Source organism: Chiloscyllium punctatum, chromosome 3 (genome assembly GCF_047496795.1).
Source record: "Chiloscyllium punctatum isolate Juve2018m chromosome 3, sChiPun1.3, whole genome shotgun sequence".
NCBI classification, from domain to species: Eukaryota; Metazoa; Chordata; class Chondrichthyes; order Orectolobiformes; family Hemiscylliidae; genus Chiloscyllium; species Chiloscyllium punctatum.
Window position 1 is genome coordinate 94,964,686 of NC_092741.1, and position 24,347 is coordinate 94,989,032.

The window sequence follows — 24,347 nt, forward strand, 5'->3', positions numbered from 1 at the left end:
TTCAAGCATAAGCTCTCACAAAACATTGAATCTTCTGCTCCTTGGATACTACCTGACTGGCTGTGCATTTTCAGCACCACATTCTTGGACTCTGATCTCCAGTACATGTAGTACTCACTTTCTCCTAGTTGACTACAACCTTCTAATATGCCAACATATCATCTGCTACATGTCACGAGCCTTTATTTTCTGCAACAACCTATAATGTGGCATCTTAATAGCTGACACTTGGAAAGCAGTGCATCTTCTGGTTGTCCGTTATCCACTGAACTTTACATCTTCAAGAACTTCAATAAATTGTGTTAATGGGATTTCCCTTGTTGATTTCTTTCAAGAAACTATTATAAAATTCATCAGAATGATGGGACCCATAACTGCATGGCTCCAGCAATTTGCTCAATATCCTTGCACTGGTAATTTCAAGTTAAAAATCATACAACATCAGATTATAGCCCAACAGGTTTATTTGGGATCAGTAGCTTTCAAACCGCTATATCTTCATTTGGTGGTTGTGGAGCAAAATCCTAAGACACAGACTTTATAGCAATAGGATTGCAGTGTCATGGAATGTAATATTAAACAAATTTAGCTTAAGTCTTTCATCTTTGAGAATGATCATTTTAGTTTCGGTTCCTTCATATGAAAATGCCAGAACTTTTTTAAAGTTACATTCTCAAGATAGCTTTTAACAATAGGTGTCATCTCAGCTCATTGAAGGTCTGAAGTTAAAGTTTGCCTGTGCCCCAGTGTTAGGTCAGACTGATTCTATTTCCAAGGTGGGAGCTTCAGAGTCTTGCATTGATTTAGGCAATTTTTCGAGCAAAACAAAATGCAATTATGCAAGTACAAATTCACCCCACAAGCCTATATGTGTGTGTGTGCGTGTGCAGGGGACCGGTATGTGTCTGTGTGTGTGTGAGAGAGTAAGCATGATTAAGAGAGAGTGTGAGAGAAAGAAAAAGAGAAAAATGTGTGAGGGAGAGTGTATGTGTGCGTGAGAGAGAGAGTGTGCATGAGTGAGAGAGGGGGAGAGAGAGTGGTGTGTGTGAGAGTGTGAGTGAGAGACAGAGAGGGAGATGGAGAGGGAAAGGGTGGGGGGGACTGAGAGGGAGAGAGCAAGAGCGAGAGAGGGTGTGTGTGTGTGAGAGACAGAGAGGGAGGGGGAGTGAGAGGGAGAGCGCGAGAAAGAAAGAAAGAGAGACAGAAAGAGAGTGTGTGTGAGTGAGTGAGAGTGTGTGTGTGTGTGAGAGAGAGAGAGAGAGAGAGAAAGAAAGAAAGAAAGAAAGAGAGTGTGTGTGAGAGAGACAGAAAGGGAGAGGGAGGCGAGAGAGGGAGAGAGCGTGTGTGTGATGTGTGAGTGAGAGAGAAGGAGACGGAAAAGGAAAGAGTGAGTATGTGTGTGTGAGAGAGACAGAGAGAGTGTGTGTGTGAGATAGAGGGAGAGTTTATGCTCCCATAATTGAGCTTAAGTTTGAAAGACTAGTTTTGGACTCTTTCCTCTCTCACTTAAACGCTCTCCCCTTTCATTTAAACTGAATACCATCTTAGGTAGTTGCTTGGAACATTGCCTTAAGATGATTATGTCACTTTTTGATTGAAGTATGTTTAAAAATAGACTGGCCTATGAGAAAATGAGAAATTTCCTTCAGAGTTGCTATGATTCTTTCAGTAGTATAGTATTAATGGCACCTCTTTTTCTTGTCAGAATCAGGAATAAACCCAAGTTATTCTTCAGAAATCATTCTACCATCGGGCACAAGCTGCTTATTGACCAGGATGTAGGCCTCATCCTTTCCCAGAATGCCATCAGAATATCACTTTTGTATCTGATGAGATTTCCAACTTGATTATGAAGAGACAGATTTCAACAGCTTTAAATAGCATAGCTATTGATCAAGTTCTTGTGAAATGTTTCCACTTTTTGAATGATTATTTGCACAACCCTACAGTAACACAGAAACCATTGAAACATTATGGCACAGAAAGCCATTCAGGGCTTAGATCAGAGTGGTGCTGGAAAAGCACAGCAGGTCAGGCAGCATCCGAGGAGCAGGAAAAATCATACAATAGATGGATGGGGGTGGGGATGGAGATTATAGGTCAGAGGGAAGGGTGGATCGGATAGGTGGGAAGGGAGATTTGCAGGTCGGACAGGTCATGAGGACAGGGCTGAACTGGAAAGCCACTCAGCCCATTGTATCTGTATCAGCTTAATAAACTAGCTACCCACTCTAATCTCAATTTCCAGCACATGTTCTATACAACAGCACTTCCGGTCCAGATCCAGGTTCCTTTCAAATGAGTTGTCAATTTTCATCTAACCATGAAACTGGACAGCGAATTTCCAAACACCCACCATACTCTGAGTGAAAATATTTTTCCTCACATTCCCTCTAATACTTCTCCAATCAGCTTAAATCTGAGACTCCTGGTAATTGGCCTCATTATTAGTGAAAATAGTTCTTCCTTGTCTCACCAACTCCCTTATTATGCTGCAATCTTAAAGCATTCCTCAGCCTCCTCTATTCTAAAAAAAATAACTCACCTATCCAATCTTTCCTCAACTGTAAAGTCCTGACAATTTTCTTAAAAATTTCTTCTGTATTTTCTCTCTGTTATTGCAGTAATCTGGTACCCAGAACTGTACAGGAAACTCCAGCTGGGGCCAAGCCAATGTTTTATATAATTCCAGCATGACATCCCTGATTTTGTATTCAATATCTCACTCAATGAAGCAAAATATTCCATCTGCTTTCTGTAGCACCTTATCTATCAGAAGTGCCACTACTTTCAAGGACTAGCGGACGTGCACTCCAAAGTCTCTCACTTCCTCTACCCTTCTCCATATCCTTGCCTTTACTGTGTGTTCCCTTGCTTAGTTTGCTCTCCCTAAATGCACCTCACACCTTCCTGGATTTAATTCCATTTGCCTGTCTTCCACCCACTCAACCAAACCATGAATTTTATTTTGCAGCCACAGCCATCCTTTAATTTATTAACTTTAGGGCCAATTTTTGTATTGTCTACAAATATAAAATTAAATCTAAATCATTAAAATAGGCCATAAATAACTCAGGGCCCAATAATGAGCCACTGAAAACTTTTTTCCGATCACAAAAACATTCATCAACTGTTACCCTTTATTCTGTATCATTGAGCCAATTTTGAATCCAATTTGTCATATTCCCTGCATTTTAATATTATAACAAGAAAATAATAATTTAGTCCTTGTGCCATATTTGTAAATTAAATCATCTGAACTCATAAAATAAATCTATCACTATTTCATAGGGATATCTAGGCCAGAATGTCAGTGCTGTTCTAGTAACGTGTGGGATAACTTCCATCTACCCCTTAACATGTCTGTAACTTCACCACATTTCCCTAGATCTGAAAAAATGATTAAAAATGTATGCTGGCTCCCTGTGAAACATCTTGCGAGCAAGAAGGAATCTATGACTGCAAAATCTCAACAGTGCTTCTGCCAGACAGGGCTGCATCACTGAAGCAGAAGATATACATATGCAGACTTGATGGAGATTAAGACTTATACATGTTGACAATTTGAATCATATTATGGTTCTTATACTGCTTCTTAGGGTCTACTACCATCTCCCCCATGATGGAAACTCAAATAGGAAACAAGCAATGTGTGTTTAAAGGCCAATGTAATGTTGTGAAGAAATCTCTTGTATAGCCAAAGCTTTGGAGGTAAATATTGACATTTGTGCAGATTATTTTACTGGATTAATTGCAAATGTTCTTTTCTGGACAGCCAGACGCTCACAATAGAACTCAGTCTTCAGCTTTGACAGAAACATGTGAGATACAAGCAATCTGTGAACAAAAGCCTGTGCTGTTTCTTAGGAAGTTGGATAGCTTCTTCACAAAGATTGGTGAATCAAATTAATAGTGAATTTCTAGAGTCACCCATCTTCTACAGAATTCCTGGAGGTGGCAAGACTCTCCTACAGACAAGTAATATCGCAAAGCTTGAAGTGCCAGTAGCACAGTAAGTTGTTCACATGCCCCTCTCTGGACATCAACGCCTTTGCTTCCACAACAATTCCTTAACCAGTTTCCAATATGTTGGCAGAAAGCCAGTTGAGTCAGCCTGCCTGGTAAAAGCAGAAATCTTGAGAGCAGATAAGTAAGGAGGCTACTCTTTCAATTTTAAACTTTAAACATTTCTGCAGTTCAATTGATTTCAATATCTGATATTTTAATTACCATTATTATATGCATCATTTCCTTCCATATATCAATACTTCAAAACCACCAATTCTCAGTTTAATGTTCGCAACTGTACTAGAGAAAATGTTGTTTTGTCAACAGAGCAGAATTTCACCTCTTAACTACTTTTGTGACCTTTGTGTCAGATTCATGCGGAAAGACAACATACTCAAATCAGTTTACTCTGAAAACCCTCCTCATTAAAATCTGGCCATATATACAAAATTAGGAGAATTGTCTTGTAGAAAAGCAAGGGTAAATAATGGATTTCAAAAACCAGCATCAAGATTGCCTCAGTAGTATCAGTACTGATCATGCTGGACATCTACTGAATGAGACAGGCCCTTCATGATTTTATAAAGCTGTACAAAGGTAACCTTCAGCCTCCAATGCTTCAGGAAAAATAACCCCAGTTTATCCAGCCTCTCTCATAATTCAAACCTTTCAGTCTTGGTAACATCCGTCCTATAACTGAGTGACGAGAATTGTATGAGAAAATGAGGACTGCAGATGCTGGGGATCAGAGTTGAGAATGTGTTGCTGGAAAAGCACAGGCAGCATCTGAGGAGCAGGAGAATCGATGTTTCGGGCATAAGCTCTTCATCAGGAATGAGGCTTGTGGGCCGGGGTGCTGAGAGATAAATGGGAGGGAGGTTGGGCTGGGGGTTGGGGGGGAAGGTAGCTGAGAATGCAATAAGTAGATGAAGGTGGGGAAGAGGTGATAGGTTGGAGAGGAGGGTGGATTGGATAGATGGGAAAGACTATGGACAGGTCAAGAGGGTGGTGCCGAGTTGGAGGCTTGGGACTAGGATAAAGTCGGGGAAGGGAAATGAGGAAGGTGAAGGGCATGGGTGATGTCCTGAACATAGGTGGGGAGTTCCTGGACGAAGGAGGACAGGGCAGTGTCAAGGAATGCAGACATGAGTTCAATGGGACAGGAGCAGGCTGAGACAATGGGTCAACTGGGGAAGTCAGATTTGTGAATCTTCAGTAGGAGGTAGAATTGGGTGGTGCAGCTTTTGCAGATTACGAGGTTGGAGGCTGTTGATGGCAGATCCCCACAGCTGATGAGATTGTGGATGGTCTGGGAGATGATAGTTTGGGATGGGAGGTGAGGTCGTGGTCAAGGGGACAGGAGGAGGAGGTGTCTACAAGTTGGCATCTGGCTACAGTGGTGTAGTAGTCAGTGTGCCAAACTACCACAGTGCCCCCTTGTTTACTGGCTTGATGGTGAGGTTAGGGTTGGAGCAGTGGGGGTGGACAGCACATATGTGAGGGAGAGAGGTTGGAAAGCTGAAATTTACCTGTACATCTACAAATGTCATCTACTGTATCTGTTGCACCCAATGTGGTCTCCTCTACATCGGGGAGGCAGAACGCCTACTTGGGGATCGTTTCAGAGAACATCTCTGGGACACATGCACCAAACAACCCCACTGTCCTGTGGCCGATCACTTCAACTCCCCCTTCCACTCCACCAAGGACATGCAGGTCCTGTGCTTCCTCCAAACCCTAACTACCCGACGCCTGGAGGAAGAACGCCTCATCTTTCGCCTTGGGACCCTACAACTACACAAGATTCATGAGGAGTTTACTAATTTCCTCATTTCCCTTCCCCCCACCTATTCCAGTCCCAAGCCTCCAACTCAGCACCGCCCTCCAGACCTGTCCCTTACTCCCCCATCTAACCTAGCACCTTCTCCCTCATCTTCATCCACCTATCACTTTCCTCAGCTACCTTCCCACCAACCCCAACCCCACCCCACCCAATTTATCTCTCAGCCCCGGCCCACCAGCCACATTCTCGGTGAAGGGATTATGCCCGAAACATCGATTCGCCTGTTCCTCGGATGCTGTCTGACCTGCAGCAACACACTCTCAACTCTTTTCACTTAAGCAAGCTATAGCTTATTCTTAGTGCAAATGCACTATTTGTTAAATTAATTAGCTAAATATAAGATCCTGAATTGGTATCAACTCAGGAAACCTATTCCCTGCAACCAATCTCTTTTCACTCCACTATTGAATGCTCTCAACAAGCTAATTCTGATCTTACAGGACATTCTCTGACACTTCTTACTTTCCTTACAAACCAAACAAGACACAATGTACTTCACTGATAATGAATAATGTCATACAATTTTGAAACAGATGCCTCAGTGCCCCTGCTAGGCATGTCATTGACTCTCATCATCTCATCAGAGTTAGGAATTAAACATCTCTATGCACTTAACTTTCAGCAACATGAGACACTGCAGCACCTCAGGGTAAGGTTTCCTGTGATTATTAAGTCCACTAAACTTCACCATTCCTGTTTACAATTGCACTAAAATCTAATCAAAATTTTCCCTGAATTTCTTTGAAATCCTTGAGGAAACACATTTGCCACATTATGCTATCGGTTTGCCAAATCTCCAGAAGCACCCTTGGAGCACTGTAAATTACAAACTCATCTTCAGTTTACCATTGTCGCAACAAAAAAGAAAATCATTGAAGATTTTATTTCTTAAAATTTGGTTTCATGGCAGTATAGCACATTTAAAAAGTTAAACCCAATAAAACATATGTGGCAACTCAGTCACTTAATTTTATGTAAACACTGGAAGTTTCTGAGTTTTGAAGAATTTTCTGATTTCTGACTTTGCAACTCAGTTCTCCCACAGTTTTATTGACCAAGACATATAAATGAGCACCTTTACATAGTGCCAGTGTTTCACCCCAGCCTTACATCTTTTGACTACCATGCAGTCATCTACATGCTCAGAATCATTTGATTGATATTCCCTAAGTCATACCTCTCCAGGCCATCCTAAAGAAGGTTAAAGATGGACAAAAAGAAGAGGTAAAGAGAGTAAGACTTGGCAAGACTGCTTCCAGCGTGGTTCTGCGCAGTGTATTAATGTTCATGATACATATCAATAATATACGTATAGGAGGCATGATTAAGAAATTTGTAAAGGACATGAAAATTTGTCATGTAATTGATAGGATAGTGACAAGGAAATCTGCAGACTATAGGAAGGTATCCCTATAGGGATAGGGACACCCACAGACCTGTTAGGAAGAGTTACAGATTTTTAACTTAACAACAGTGAAGAAATAATTATATATTTTCAAGTCAGGATAGTATGAAACTTGGCAAGAAACTTTCAGATGGCATTGTTTGTTTCTGTAGGCTGCTTTTATCCTTTTAGGTGGTAGAGGTTGTGAGTTTAGAAAGTTCTGCTAAAGAGGTCTTGGTAAATTGTTACAGTGCATCTTGTAAATAATATATACTGCTACCATTGTGCTGAAGAAACTGTACATTGTAGGTAGTAGACATGGTGCTAATCAAGCAAGTTGTTTTGTTCTGCATGGTATCAAGTTTCTTGAGTGCTGTTAAAGCTGCATTCATTCAGGCAAGTGGGGAGTATTTAATCATACATGTGACTTGGGCCTTGTAGAGGGAGGAGGGGTACCGGGAAGATAGGAGATGAGTTCTTCACCACAGAATTCTTAGTCTCTGATCTGCTGCACATCATACTTCTTCCAAATCAAAGCTAGTCACAACAGGTGGTGTTTGTTTGAGAAATTGAGTAGGCTGATGGGAGATTTAAATAAGGTGCATAAACTTGAGGAGCTTAAGTGGAGAGAATAGAAAGGACTTGTTTCCATTATCCAAGAATCAATAACCAGGGCCCATTGAAAGAGTAAGTAGACTCATAGATTCATACAGCATGGAAATAGATCCTATGGTTGAACTTATCCATACCAACCAGACATCCCAATTTGATCTAGTCCCATTTGCCAGCATTTGGCTCATATCCCTCTAAACCCTTCCTTTTTTATACTGATCCAGATGCCTGTTAAATGTTGTAATTGTTCTCACCAACACTTCCTCTGACAGCTCACTACAGACACCCACCTTCCTCTGCATGGAAAAAAGTTACCCCGCAAGTTCCTTTTTAGATCTTTCCCCTCTACCTTAAAGCTATGTTATGGATTCCCCCACCCCAGGAAAAAGACCTTGGCTATTTATCCTATCCATGCATCTCATTATTTTATTAATCTCTGTTGGGTCACCTCTCAGCCTCCAATACTCCAGGGAAAAAAAACACTCCAGCCTGTTCAGCCTCTCCCAATACCTCAAACCCTCTAAGTCCCAGAAATATTCTTATACATCTTTTCTGCACCCTCTCAAGTTTAACAAAATCCTTCCTATAGAAGAGCGACCAGGATTGTTCTTGGTAGAAGGAATTAAAGGAGGCTAGGTTTCAGCTAGAATCTACCTACCCAAAAAGATCTAAAACTCACTGTCTGAAAAGTTGGTAGAGCCAGAAACCCTCTGCATATTTGATAAAGCATTGGATCGACTCCTGTATTGCTACAAACTATGTAACAAGAGGTAGAAGGTGGGGTTATACTGGATAACTCATTTTTGGATGACACAGTCATGTTGGACAAATGGCTTATTCTGCCCAGCAAATCTTTCTGTGATTTAATGTTCCTGTACAACTGAAAGTGATCCCAAAAGCAACCTCCCTCCAGCCAGCAAGTCCAATACACCTGGATGGCTTGATACCCATTTCTTCTGCTTTTTGCCTCTTCAGGAAGGAGATCTTAACTTGATAAATGCACATCGCAGCAATTCTATCACGATATCTTTGGGCATATCGGGCCAGTAACAGCTCAATGTTCTGACAAAAGGCACTTCAGATGAGGATGAGGGTTGCCTTGAAAATGGAATCAAAGAATAAACTCCACTGCCACCTCTTACTATCAAAAGACTTTCCAGAGACTTTGCCACATTGGTACTGAAAGTCCCTGGAACCTAAAGATTGCTCCCTGCACCTTAGAACACAATTATAGCAAAATCTAAACTACTTCATATGCAAACTAACTTATCCAGAAACTTGTGGAACTCCCTCTGCTGGTGAATGAAATAACAGCAGTACAATAGATAGTGAGGACAATTAGACATCTTGATCATACAACCATTAGTTTTAACTTACCTTCTTGGAACTAGAAAGTGGAGTACAAAGGAACCTCGATTATCTGAACAAGATGGGCAGGCATTATTTCATTTGGATAATTGATTATTCGGTTAATCGATTCAATGCCTTTCCTCTGGGGCTCGGGAGTTTTGTATTAAGTCTGCTCCTTGTTCAGGAGACTTCAGCACACTATGGGTGAGGCCTCGCCCCCCCCACCAACCCCCCCACCCATCCCCCAAACCATGTCTGCCCCATACCCAACCACAATCCCATCCAACACTGTCCCCCCCACACCAAAACCTCATCCAACACCGCATCCCGCCCGCCCCCAAAACCCCATCCAACACTGCCCCAGCCTGCCCCCTCAACACACAAACACAACTTTTTGACAAGTTTCACCTCTGCCCTGTAGGGGACAATGTTAGAGAATATCTGGGGAAAGGGGGTTTAGGGTTCACCCCTCTGTAGAATTCCAGGGAAAGTGTGGGGAGAGGGAGAGGGGGCAGGTGGTGCATTATTTGGAGATGGCGCCTGGGCTCTCTTCTATGTCCAGGACTGTTCTTGGCAGAGATCATTTTTAATCAGTGTAAAACAAAAGATGTAATCATGGTTGTAACAGCTCTTTCATGTAATCTTTCTATTGGGACCTCGAGATCTCCTTTGGATAATCCAATATTCAGAAAATCGAACTTCCATGGTATTTGTTCCACAGAAGGAATCTAAAGTGATATGACATATTTTGCATTCATCTGACCAGAAATTACAGTTTCTAAAATTAGTCTAATGTTGATACTGATAAATTATGCACTATGAATATTTTATAATATTACACATTGGGAACCCCACATTGGGGTACAGACAGGAGCTAAACAGGTCTCTGGTAGCTGCAGATGGGGCACAGAGGTGGTACATGTACCAGACCATGCATTAAACCCAATATATTCAGTCTGCCACCAATCTAAGGACTTGACCATCATCAGACAAAAACAATACTACTTCATGGATTTATAATGATTGAGACACATTTTCATGAAAGGAAACTTTATGGATTAAGTGCCCAGAAAATGGTGTGTACACAATGACATATTTTTCATTGAAATAGGAATGAGGCTTATGTTGGTAAATCATAAAAGTCAAAGGAATATCTCCCATATCAGATATACTTCACAATTCCACGCAACCAATGTGGCTCTGCTTAGATATTACTAAACACCATATTAATAAGTAGTTCCTTTAGTTACTGAAATGAATCGAGATCAATCAACATAACGGTTCTCTGCCAATTTCTTACTGTACTTGGTGCCACAAAATAAGACAGATCAAGAATGGCAAATTGATGCTAAGAGTCAAGTTACACATGAATAATCAATTAATCAATGTCAGTCAGATTTTTGCTTTCAGCTCCAAGTGCATTCAGACAATCATCAAGATAATAGAATCTTTCTGAATATTCATGTTCACAACTCTGAATTCTGATTGATTCCATACACAAGTTATAGTTATATAAACCGACATTGTTGATGGTTGAGAAAACAATACATTTTTGTGTTTTTGCATACAAACATGATAAATGTTAAAAGTATGATTCCTGCCTTTTCCTTTAAAATTTTAATCTATGAATAACACTATTAATTGATAGTCAAGCAAATATATGACTTGTCACACTAGGTAAATAATAGTGGATCATGAAGAGCTACAAATTATTAACTAAAGATAACTAAGTTAGAGAGCAGATCATAAACTCTTCAATGCACAGCTTTGTCTGATGCTGACAGCCAGTAAGCTGTGTAGCAACCAAAATGGACTGAAAAACAGAACAAGCCTCTGAAAGCAGTTCTGGAAGAGTTGGAAGAGTAGACATGTTAACTTGAAGCCTAACTTGAATCATTCATAAACATGAAGCATTATAATTATTGTAATTCAGTATAAATTGATGGTCTCTAAAATAGGGAGGCAACATGTTGATACTTTCTGAAAACAAAAAGTGCTGGAGATGACAGTTGGTCAGGCTGTATCCATAGAGAGAAAGCAAGTGAACATTCCAAATCTAGATGACTCTTCACCAGAGCTAAAGTGAAGTGTGGAGGGGGCAGCATTTATGCAAAAATGGGAGGGAGATGTTTGAAATGCTGGGAGAGAAGGGATGTTAATAATTCAGACTAAGTGGTCAGAATGTGAAAGTGACAGAATAATGGTGTGTCTAACTGCCAGACTGGAAAGAACATACAGTCCCACTGGGGTGGGGGAAGGGGAGAGAACGTGCCAGAGAATATAATAAGCAAAGCTAAAAGGAAGGGAAGAGTGGGTTCACAGTTTGAAGGTTTTGAATTCAATATTGACAGCAGAAGGTTGTAAACTGCCTAGTTTGAAGATGAGATTTGCTGCTCCAGTTTGTGTTGTGATTTGCTGGAGCATTGTTGCATGCCGAGGACAAACATGTGGGCATGCGAGCAGGACAACTGTGTTAAAATGACCAGCTATGGAAGGTTGTGGTCATGCCTGCACATGGACTGGAAATGTGCCACTCTCACATTCCAATCACTTAATCTGGATTATCAACAGCCTTTCTCCCCCAGCACTCCAAAGCCCCACTCCCACAATTGCATAAACGCTGCCCCATCTACTCTTCACGTTAGCTCTGAAGAAGTCATCTCAACTTAGCTTGCTTTCTCTCCATGGATGCTGCCTGACCCAGTGTGATCTCCAGCATTTGTTGTTTTCTGTTCAGTTTCCAGCATCCTCTATTGATGCTTTCCCGTAGTTCTTCATTCCATCTGTGGTTCTAACCTCATGTCTTTTTTTTAAGCATTACAAAAGCAAATAGTAAGTGGAAACTGAAATAACTCCAGAGGCCAGTATCCTCTCACCAGGTTACCCTTTATTTACATATGGAGTCTCCTTGGCACTGATTCAGCTCCATCTGAGCCAACTCCGAGAGTCAACAGGATGTCTGACTGTCCTGTTCTAATCTGTTAGCCAGGGTTCTCTGATTGGACCAGATTAGCAGTCTCAATCAGGGAACTCATTTTGAGGTCCTCCTGGCTGACCTCTTTACAATCACTACATCCCTCCCAGAGTCCAAGGACATTGGCCGGTTCTTAATTTTGTGGCTCCTGCTGGGGTGTTTTAGTACTGGGTCAGGTTCTTCCAACTCTGCCTCTGATACGGGCAGTGTGTAACACATTGTAGCACCTGGGGCATCTTGGAAGAAATTCATTCTCTTCTTCAAGGCAGTGACATCTACCATGTTCATCTCAGATTTCAAGGTATCATTGATGCCTGACAGAGAGGAAGAACTCATTGGTTCCAAAACAGTCAGAAAGGCTATCAGGGGGCCAGGTACATTTTAGTCCATGCACTTGTACAGGACCATCACACCTACCCAAACTTTATATTAACTCAACCTGACCTTGTGTCGATCAAGCCTCTTACCGATGCAGGACAATTCCCATAGTTCCTTCACCAAACTCCATCCCCTTAAGTAAATTATTTCACTCACTTAGCAGAGTCTTGTATTCAGCATTGATATTCCTGATGCTCTTTCACGCTCGCCTCCCCACCCACCCCCCACCAACCCCAAGTCCGAGATGATTAGATTTAGCCTAATGTGGAGTCTTCTCCCCAACTCTGGTGGAGCTATTCCTATAGTTGCATGAAGGCTGGTCCTCCAGTCAAATAGGAACTGGGACAGTTTGCTATCTAGTGAAGCTGTTTCCTTAAGCCTGCCTTCAAGGTTTGGACAGTTCTTTCTGTCAGACCGTTGGATGCTGGATGGCAGGGAGTTGCAAGGTCATATAAAGGTGTTCTTACATGTTGAATACCATTCGATTTTAGGAAATACTTCTGGGACCAACATTTTCAGATGTGGGCATATTGCAAAAGATGCACACAGTTTTTCTATCGTCACCCCCATGTTTGACGAATGAATTCTATGCATGTCCAGTCACTTTGAGTGACTAAAAACATTAAGTCCATTAATAAGACCTGCATAGTCAACATGTAACTGAATCCAGGGTTTATCCAACCATTCCCATGAATGTCAGGGAGCTACAACATTAATTTCTGTCCTTGTTGGCATTCTGGACATGGCCCTACCAATACAGCTATGTCTGCATCCAATCCTGGCCAACAAATTTAACTTTGCACCAACATCTTCATTCTGGAAACCCCTGAATGACACTGGAGGAGTTATCTGGTGGTGACCTTTGCTCAGGACAATTCACTGCCATCCTCTACAGTGATTTTGTCTCTCTGGATCCACCATGGCTTCAATTCTGGTCATGACAGCCCTTTGGTTTCCCCCATCACCACCAGCTATTTCAAGTTTTCTTGGACCGAACCTTTCTGCGTCCAAAGTCTGATATTGTCAGTTATGGCTGGGAAGTATGTCCATAAATTTAAACCCATTGTTGTGGTCTCTTCTTGTGGCAGTACCACTGATGGTGTACCTGCCAGCAGCAGCTCAATGCATTTGCATTTGCTACTTGGCCTCCTGGACAGTCGTCTAACTTATAATTAAATGCACTTAGTATTACAGCCTGCTGCTGAATTCAGCCTGAAGCCATTGGCAGCAATGCCTTGTCCTCTTAAAGGAGAATTTGTGGTATGTTATTATCACAAATTTATACCCTAAAGGTATTGGTGGAACTTCCTGACTCCAATTATGACTGCCAAACCTTCCTTTTCTATCTGACCATATTTATGCTCTGCATTAGTCAAAGTTCTGGATGCATGCACTATTGAGTGTTCCTCTCCACTGGGCCACCTACGAGCTAATAATACTCCAGTACTCTATGGGGAGGCATCACATGTCAATACTAGATCTCACATTGGATTTAGAGTGCCATGTTAGGGGATGATAGCTGTTTCTTGATTTCCCTGAAAGCTATGGCTTGGTTAAGTGACCTTTTTCAAGGCTGACCCTACTTTAACACTTGATGCAAAGATGTTCAGATGGAGGCCAGGTTATGAATGAACTTTCTGTAATAATTCACCAACCCAAGACAAGACCTAAACTCCGGTAGCCAGGGCATCATTGATCATCCTCACTTTATCTTCCAAAGGGTGTAACCCGGTCTTGCCAACTCTGTAGAACAAGTAGGTCACTTACGATGCGTGGAACACACATTTTCCCTTCTGAGGCATATGACAGCTTGGGAGAAATGTCAAGAACTGTGTCCAAGTTCTCCTAAGTGTTTCTTGTTGGTCTTCTCTGCTATTAGTACATCATCTAGATAAAAGGTGACCTGGGATAGACCTTGTAAAATGTTCTCTATCATCTGCTGAAAAATTGCACAGGCTGACAATACCCCAAATGGTTACTGTAATGCATATTGGTACAAACCTTGATGCATATTAATTGTGGCATATTTCTGAGTATCCTCACCTAACTGCAATTGCAAGTATGCATGGCTCATGTCCTGCTTCATGAAGGACAACCCCCTGTCAGCTTTGCATATAAATCCTCTATGTGGGAGATTGGGTATTTATTCAGCTTTGAAAAGAAGTCTACTGTTTGTTTAAAATCCCCACAAAGGGGAACTGACCCGTCAAGCTTCGCAATCAGTATGACTGGTGCTGGACCAGTTTGAGGATTCCTTTGCTTTCCAGCCTTCTGATTTCTGCATTCACTTTTGTAAATGGCATTGTATGGGCCTTGCAGAATCATTGAATTGGTTCTTCGTCAACATACAAGGTGGCCTTGGCTCCTCTGATAGTCCGTAGACCTTCCTGAAAAACTTCTGTGTATTTAATTAGGACTTCACTAAGGCAGTCATTTTCTAGTTGAAAAATGTTGAGCCAATCTAGGTGAACCTTTCTCAACCAATTTCAAGCCATCAAGCATGGGCTCCAGTCTTCTACTACAAATCAGTGATAAATGAACCAGCTGTTTCTCACAAGAACCAAAGTTGTATCCTTAATTTGTAAAGCTTCCCCGGTTTACATTCTCAGTCTGGCCGAGGTCATATGCAAACTTAAGCGTTGGAGTTCAGAGTGCATTTTATTAAAGACTGATTATACGATCACTAAAATGGCTGCACCAGTATCAACCTCCATTAGAACTGGGGGATGACCATTTAACCAGACTTTTATTTTGATTGGTTCTGATTTGTTCCTTGGAACAGAACAAGCTGAGGGGGATCTGATGGAGATATACAAAATCATGACGGGCATAGACAGAATAGATCGTGAGAATTTTTTCCGCATGAATGAAGCATTTAAGACTAGACAACATAAGTTTAAGATAAGAAGCAAGTGGTTTAAGAGTGGATCTATTAATGTTTTTTCTCACCCAAAAGTGGGATAGAAGTATAGATTGTGCTGCCTGACAGGATGATGGAGGCAGGTACTCTCACACATTTAAAAAGCACCTGGATAAGTACTTAAAATGCCAGGTGGACAAAACTGGGCAAAAAGGCCTTTTCTATGCTGTATTAAAATCTCCAGGACTCTTTTCTCATATCAGATTCGGATTTAGCTCCACATTTGGACTGTATTAGCTCAGCATCCTTTCCTCTTACATTAAACTGAACATTACAGGAAGTTTGTATTTTGCCACACTTTATTCCAACATTAAAATTACAAAGGTTCACAAAGTTATTCTTAAATTAATTTCAACTTATCCATCATCACAATTTCACACCTAGAACATTACATTTGGATAACTAAATACCACTGACAGTCGATGTACAAACAGCATGAGATGATCATGTAAAGCTCAAGTCAAATAATGAACCAACCCTACCTGAACTTTGAGAAAATCATACTGCATAGTAATTTGTTTAAACACAGAAATAGTGAAGCATATTTTGTTTCTCTACATAAGAGAGTTACAGATATTGAGATACATGCTTTACAACTTAGGATAATACTGGATAGCTGAGTTTGAAAATTAAATCACCTGAGAATAAGAATTCAATCCAACATAAAAGTCAACATTTCTTTTTAAAAAGTTTTGCATTAATTTTATCCTTGCACCCTCTCTTCCTGAAGCAATAACTTCAAATGAAACTTAGATTCTTCCCACAGTACAACAGTCCAACTTTAAGAGTAGTCTTTCTGAATTAGTTGGCGATAATTGTAACTGTACAAGTAAGTTACTGAAGTATATTCAGATTCACTTCATGTGGTAATGTCAGACAGAAGTAACGTCCATACCAACATGCCTGGCTAAGTGCAGAAATAGTTAACAATATAAAACCCATTATGTCACATATTGTTCCTGACAGACGAAAATAACAGTTGAGCGTATGGTGCTGGAAAAGCACAGCACGTCAGGCAGCACCTGAGGAACAGAAGAAAGGTTTATGCCTGATGAAGGGTTGATGCCAAAACATTGATTCTCCTGCTCCTGAGATGTTGCCTGATCTGCTGTGCTTTTCCAGCACCACACTCTCGACTCTGGTCTCCAGTATTGGCAGTTCTCACTTTCTCCTAGACAAAAATAACAGATTGTTCTATTAAGCTCGCTTTGCATCAATGATAGCACAGCATCATGGATTAAATAATTATTCCCTTCCCCAAACCTTACTCTCATACCTACTGCATGCAAGGTCTTGGAGACACAAAAGCTCAATGATGTAAAAATTTTCAATCCTCCCAGATGATCAAAATTAGTCCAGGAGATTACCCTATGTCATCTTTTAAATTATATTTACAAAAGTTATATAATGAGCCTCTGGATGATGACAAGTTGAGAGAATGAATTCCACTATCTTACCACAGGTGTAGATGACATTGAGGAATTTGCGGATGCCTGGATAACAGGGATCACCAAACTCATAGGAACTTGCATATACATTGCAGCTTCTCTTCCCATGGCATCGTTTAGTCATAATCTGTAAAGCTAAGGTTGACTGGCAGTCTGGAAGAAACATAACAATCCAGCATAAGTAGTAATTCAAATAGCTGCATCACCCGATGTTTAATTACTCCTGCAGCTACTGGTCAAAAGTAGCTGGCTTTTTGAACAAAATGTACTGGCAATACCAGTCAATTTTTAAACTTCAGCTTCCATGCTCAGTATTCCTAAATTTCAGTTCACCACTACACAGAATATTTAAATATTTATACATTTTAGTCTTGTGCATGATACATGTTTCCTTTGAACAACAATGGACGTAGGCAGCTAATGATAAAAGCCAGATTAGAAAGATAGGGTATTGCTAACAAACATTCATCAATTCTTCCTTGCTTGCACTGTGGAAAGCTATGTAGGCCTGCAATCAGGCTGCCCCGTCTCAGCACAATACACAATGGATGGCCTTGAGTATAGAAATGGCCATCTTCAATAATGAAGGGAAACTGACAACTACTCAACTACATTATAGACTTAAAATCAATTTCATTTCATATTAAGTGAATATAGTGCCTCCTGTGCTGAAATATTTTGGACGTAACTATCACTCTGTCTTGTTTCTTTAAAAAATTCAACATTTATATGATGATGACGTTATATGATAGTGGTGTTATCGTACTAGTCATCCGTGAGCTTTTGTCTAATAATCCAGAGAATGTGAGTTGAAATCCCATGATTGCAGTCTGTAGTTTCAAATTTAGTACTGCTTTTAAACCCAAGAAATAAATAGTTGCTTTCATTAAAAATGATGAGGCATAAAAATGCAGCTGGTTTAGTGACATTCTGAATGAAAGAAACCTACTATCCTTACTAACTCTGGTCCCATACTGGTGTGGTTAAATCCTAACTGGCTTTTGAAGTGCTCTGGTAAACCATTCAATTGTGTAACATTTCTCACCATGATCAAATGGATCTGCAGCTGTTTGAAAAGGCAGCCTATCATCATCTTTTCAGGGTAACAAGCAATGAGCAGCAGATGCTGGCCTTTCCAGAAAGGACAACAAGCTGGGAAAATGTGACAAAAATGTTGTGTACAACTTTTCACAAGTTGTGAGAGATGTATGGCATGTAGGAAATGTATGAGAGGTCAATATGGTTATTTTGGTGTGTGTTGAAGAAAAATGTCGATAGGTTGCATTGTTCTTCCTTTTATATCACCATGAGTCATTTCACATCCACCTGAAACACCACAGATAATTCAGGTTAACAATGTTTTCAATTAACAGCACTTCTGACAATGTACTAACCCATCAATAATGCACTGAAATGGCAGGCTAGATAGCATGATCAAGCCTTAAGTGAGACCTGAATCATTAACCTTGGACTCAGGGTTCTAAGTGTTGTCCTGAATCACATTAATACACTATGAGTCTTACATACAGAAAATCAGTTGAGTGTTAAATCCCTCTTTGTCTGAATTAATAATAGGAGTACTACAGTTAGGGTCAATATACCTGAAAAAAAAGAAACTGCCAACCAAGTTCCTGATTCCTGATTGTGAAATGCAAACCAGTAAGTTAGCATATGTAAGTGTGTAAGAGTGTCAAGTTAAGATCAGGTTCAAATGTGATGCCATTCAGAATAAATGGTTCATAAATGCTTGCTAAGATCACAGAGTATTTACTGACAATGGTGAGTTTACATATTTGAGTTATTACTGTCACAAGTATTGAGGTACAACAAAAAGTGTTGTCTTACGTGCTTTACGGGTATATTGTTTTGTTACCCTGCTGCACTTGTACAGTACAGAGTACAGGATACAATGTTACAGCTGTCAAGAAGGTACAGAAAGAGATCAAAATTAATATTTAAGAGGTCCATTCAAAAGTCTGATGACAGCAAAGAAGAAGGTGTTCTTCAGTCTGGTCATACGTGTATTCAAACTTTTATATTTCTGTCCGAAGAGGATGGAAGAGTGTATATGGGTGGTAGGGGTCTTTGATTATTTTGGTTGCTTTCCCGATTTGGCAGGAACTATAGATGAAGTCAATGGATGGAAAGCTGGTTCACATGATGGACTGGGCAATATGTACAATGCTGACATTCCAATCAGAGGTGATCACTGAAGCCATCTTTTCTCTCAATCATCCACAACTGACTCAAGAGGGAAGACAGTAAACCCAAATGAAACCTCGGTGGTGGGCAAGTTGTTGGAGGGAATCCTGAAAGACAGGATGTACATGTATTTGGAAAGGCAAGGACTGATTCAGGATAGTCAATAAAGCTTTGTGCATGGGAAATCGTGTCTCACAAACTTGATTGAGTTTTTTGAAGATGTAACAAAGAAGATTGATGAGGGCAGAGCAATAGATGTGATATATATGGACTTCAGTAAAGTGTTTGACAAGGTTCCCCATGGGAGATTGATTAGCAAGGTTAGATCTCATGGAATACAGGGAGAACTAGCCATTTGGATACAGAACTGGCTCAAAGGTAGAAGACAAAGGGTGGTGGTGGAGGGTTATTTTTCAGACTGGAGGCCTGTGACCAGTGGAGTGCCACAAGGATCGGTGTTGGGCTCTCTACTTTTTGTCATTTACATAAATGATTTGGATGCGAGCATAAGAGGTACAGTTAGTAAGTTTGCAGATGACACCAAAATTAGAGGTGTAGTGGACAGTGAAGAGAATTACCTCAGATTACAACAGGATCTGGACCAAATGGGCCAATGGGCTGAGAAGTGGCAGATGGAGTTTAATTCAGATAAATGCGAGGTGCTGCATTTTGGGAAAGCAAATCTTAGCAGGACTTATACACTTAATGGTAAGGTCCTAGGGAGTGTTGCTGAACAAAGAGACCTGGGAGTGCTGGTTCATAGCTCCTTGAAAGTGGAGTCGCAGGTAGATAGGATATTGAAGAAGCATTTGGTATGATTTCCTTTATTGGTCAGAGTATTGAGTACTGGAGTTGGGAGGTCATGTTGCGGCTATACGGGACGTTGGTTAGGCCATTGTTGGAATACTGCGTACAATTCTAGTCTCCTTCCTATCAGAAAGATGTTGTGAAACTTGAAAGGGTTCAGAAAAGATTTACAAGGATGTTGCCAGGGTTGGAGGATCTGAGCTATAGGGAGAGGCTGAACAGGCTGGGGCTGTCTTCCCTGGAGCGTCGGGGGCTGAGGGGTGACCTTATAGAGGTTTACAAAATTATGAGGGGCATGGGGTCGGGGAGTCCAGAACTAGAGGGCATAGGTTTAGGGTGAGAGGGAAAAGATATAAAAGAGACCTAAGGGGCAACATTTTCATGCAGAGGATGGTATATATATATGGAATAAGCTGCCAGGGGAAGTGGTGGAGGCTGGTACAATTGCAACATTTAAAAGGCATTTGGATGAGTATATGAATAGGAAGGGTTTGGAGGGATATGGGCCGGGTGCTGGTAGGTGGGACTAGATTGGGTTGGGATATCTGGTCGGCATGGACGGGTTGGACCAAAGGGTCTGTTTCCGTGCTGTACATCTCTATGGCTTTAGTTAAATGTAAACTAGTACAGAGGGTATATGGAATGAGCTGGCAGTGGAAGTGATGAAGGCTGGTACAATTACAACATTTAAAAGTCACCTGGGTGGGTATATGAATAGGAAGTGGTTAGAGGCAAAATACTGCCCAATAGGACTACATTTATTTAGAATATCTGGGCAGCATGGAAGAGTTGGAGCAAAGAGTCAGTTTTCATGCTGTACATCTCTCAGACTCTGGTATACAAACTTCAGTTTTTGTTGTTGTTGAGAGAACTAAATGTATATGATGCAACAGTTTGTCACATTAGACAGGTACTGAAACAACACAAATATCATAATGGCAACACATAACAAGGCCTGGTGTTTCCGCAAGGTTTATTCTTAAAAGTTCGCATTGCTAGGAAATTCCATTGGCTTGAAACTCTCTGGGTGAAGAAATTTCTCCTCCTCTCAGTGTTAGCCCCTAAATCCTTACACTATGAGCCCGGTCACAGACTAAATCCCGAAGCAAATTTTGGTGAGTTTTTTGATAATTGGTGTCAAGTAATTCATTAATCAGTCTAAATTACATCTTCAACCAGTGAGTGAGTTTTTCAGATCCCAAACCTAATTAAGGACAGTTTGTTTCATCTCCAGCAATCTGCTTTGGGATACTCGGGCTTAATTCTCCTATTCTACCCATAGTATCATACCTGTTCTGTTGGACTCAATTAAATTTCCCCAAAAGCTTAGACTGCCACATTCACAAGAAACAAAATACTCTTCCAACAGACCTCAAAGGCAGTTCTGTAAAAATGTATGCATACAGCCCAGTCCTTCACCAGCTGAGACGTTTATAAATCATCAAAGAGAAAGTGGTATCAGAAGTAAGGGCATAATTTGTTACCCATCTCTAATTTGTCTTAAGAAGGTGGTGGTAAGCAAAATTTTGAATGCAACTCAATGCTTTACTAGACTACTTCAGAGGACAGTTAGAAGTCAATCACATTGTGGTAATCAAGAGTCAAATACAACTTACTTCTCGCCCTAAATGACATGTTGTCATAGGCCAGACCAGACAAGGTTGGCAGATTTCCTTCTCTAAAGAAAAGGTGGGTTTTTACAACAAACTGGTAGTTTCACTATTTACTAATACCAACCTTTAATTCAAGTTTGATTCAATTAATTTAATTTAAATTCCTAAGTTGTTTTGGTGTGAGTTTAAAATCATACCTCAGCTTCTAGATTGTTAACCAGTAACATAACTCCTAAGACTGGATATCAAGAAATTATATGCTAATATCCTGGGTTCCTCTGGGGTGGAAGTGAATATTTGTATAATCCACCATTAACCTAAAATTTTTAAAAAGAATGAAGTTGAAAAAATGAACAGTAAGTCCCTACATAAGTATAAGAAGATAGAGTACCTAACTTTCAAATTATTTGTCAGAATGCCACCAGAAGGGTGGCTTTGTTGAAACATTAAGCAATCATTTATTTTTATAAATATTGTTGAACCCATCCAATACTTATGATGTAATCTCATTATATAAGTTTTTATATCAAAGTCTATAGGACTTGAAAAGATAACCAGCAAAATTAGGCTGCAATTTTAGTGGAAATTAAACTAGCTAAATATTACATCAGGAATGAAGGTAACTGCCTTCAATCACATTTTTAAACAGATAATGGCAAAAATAGTAATTGGCTTACAAGTTAATACAGGCAAAATAGTTTATAGCCAGATACATGTTTGTATAAAAACAAATAAGTTATTTATGTGCAATAAATTGTGTTAATATAGGCATGAAATATTGCTCAGAAATATTATGCTGAGAGATCTTCAAATCATTATTCTTACTTCTTGAAAGCAAGAATCCATCCTTTAAAGATGGCAGCTCCTCAGTCTTGAGTTTCTTTCTGGCACATTTAAGAGGAAGTGAATTACAGTTTCCTTAATAATAATGATATCATTCTGAAGTTATAATGAGAAATATGTGTGGACACTTCAGGAAAGGTAAGATGATACCGTTCTCTCTCTAAAGAAACATTTCTCCTTAGACTGATTCTTCACAGGGCAATTTTCTCAGTGGATCCTATTGATGAGTGACAACCCATCAAAGAGTGAAAATTATATTCTTCTGATATTCTGAACTATTGTACTTCGGGGTGAAGTTCCTCACCTGCCTGTAGGTAATTGGCAAATCAGCTTCAAACCACAAATATTGTAATATTGCTCAGCCAGTTTGTGCTGCCTGACACACCCAGATAATACCAATATCAAAAGCTCTAGGCCTTTCAAGTAATTCCTTTTCAATTCTAGCGCATCCATAAATATGCAATGTTACCACTGCTTCAGATGAAATCACCTCAGAACTATTTATATTCTACTACTGTTAGCTATGGTTCAAGGGTTGTCTTAATTCAAACCAGTAGTTTTGCATTTCTTACAGCTTATGACCCTGAATTTCATCCTTTCCTATTCAGCATCATAACGACAAACATTTGGTGAACTTGGATAGTTATGGCCCAAGTTGAGAGTGAGATGCTGGAAAAGCACAGCAAGTCAGGCAGCATCCAAGGAGCAGGATTTGCTTTCCTGTGCTTTTCCTGTTATATGAAATTCTACCAGGAAATGAACAGGAATACAGATGCAACACCAGGCCTGGTTACCTGATGGACTAACCATTGGATCTTGGGGGTTTCTGGTCCTGTTAGGAAAACAACATTCATAAAGGCTTCAGGCTGAATTGTTGTTTAGAAAGGTCAAATAAAATAGAATCAAAATTCAACTTTTGCCATCTGGTACCTGAAGGTTTTCCATGTTGATCAGTTCACTGGAATGAAGCTTAATGACAGCTTCATGGGATCTCTTTGCTAAGAACAACCACCAATGCTCATCTAATTTCTACGCATGCTGTTGGCCTATGTCTGCTGCTGGTATTTGCCTACAGAACTGGTTAAGTACTGTAAATCATGGAGCAAGGCAAAGAGGCAGCAGATACCCAATGTGACATATTTCTGACTCCTTTTCTTCTCCTGACAAATCCCTAAAGGGAGTGACAAGTCCCACACTTCCTTCGTCCAGCAGATTCCACTCTGTTTTCCTTCCTCTCTATTTACACTTACTCAGGGTCTTACTTTCTTAGGGTCAGCAATATGATCACTGTCAGCAATGAGAGAAATCATTATTTTAAGAATCAGGAAGTATACCCCAAATGGAAAAGATTAAGTGCACAAGGCAGAAAATGTTTTGGTAATCAAAGAAGGGTGATACAGTAGACAGCACTGCTACCTCTCAGAGCCAGGGATCTGGATTCAATTCCAGCATTGGGTGACTGTGTGTGGAATTTGCATATTCTCCCTGGCTCTCTGTGGGTTTCCTCCAGTTTTCTCCCACAGTCCAAAGATGTGCAGTTGAGGTGGATTGGCTATGCTAAATTGCCCCATAGTATCCAGGAATGTGCAGAGAAGGTGGGTCAGCTGTGGTAAATGTGGCGTTACATGGATAGAGTGGATGCTCTACAGAAGATCTGTGCAGATTCATTGGGTCAAGTGATCTCTATCTGCACTGTATCAATTCTGTGATTCTAAGGGAACTGGGCCGACCAATCCTCTATCCCCTTCACCGTCAGGACTGACCACCTGAAGGTGCTGGGTATTTGGTTCGGGGGGGCTGGGGCGTGCGCCAAGACCTGGGAGGAGCGGATCAGAAAGATGAGACAGAAACTAGGCAGATGGGGGCAACGGTCGCTCTCCATCGCGGGAAAAAACCTGGTCATCAGGTGTGAGGTCCTCTCAGTATTGCTATATGTGGCACAGGTCTGGCCTATCCCCAGGACCT

At 40.6% G+C, this 24,347-nt stretch overlaps 1 protein-coding gene across 6 annotated transcripts in view; it reads right to left on the reverse strand.

Moving 5' to 3' along the window:
• The window catches only part of LOC140463037 (protein eva-1 homolog A-like), a 387,899-nt gene that overhangs the window by 93,714 nt on the left and 269,838 nt on the right, over positions 1–24,347 (reverse strand). For 5 of the 6 annotated variants that reach the window (XM_072556670.1, XM_072556652.1, XM_072556661.1 and 2 more), the window contains one exon: positions 16,927–17,070. The exons of the other annotated variant lie outside the window; for it this stretch is intronic. In XM_072556670.1, coding sequence (XP_072412771.1) covers positions 16,927–17,070 — 144 coding nt within the window. The remainder of the gene's footprint in view (positions 1–16,926; positions 17,071–24,347) is intronic. 6 annotated transcript variants of the gene reach the window in all.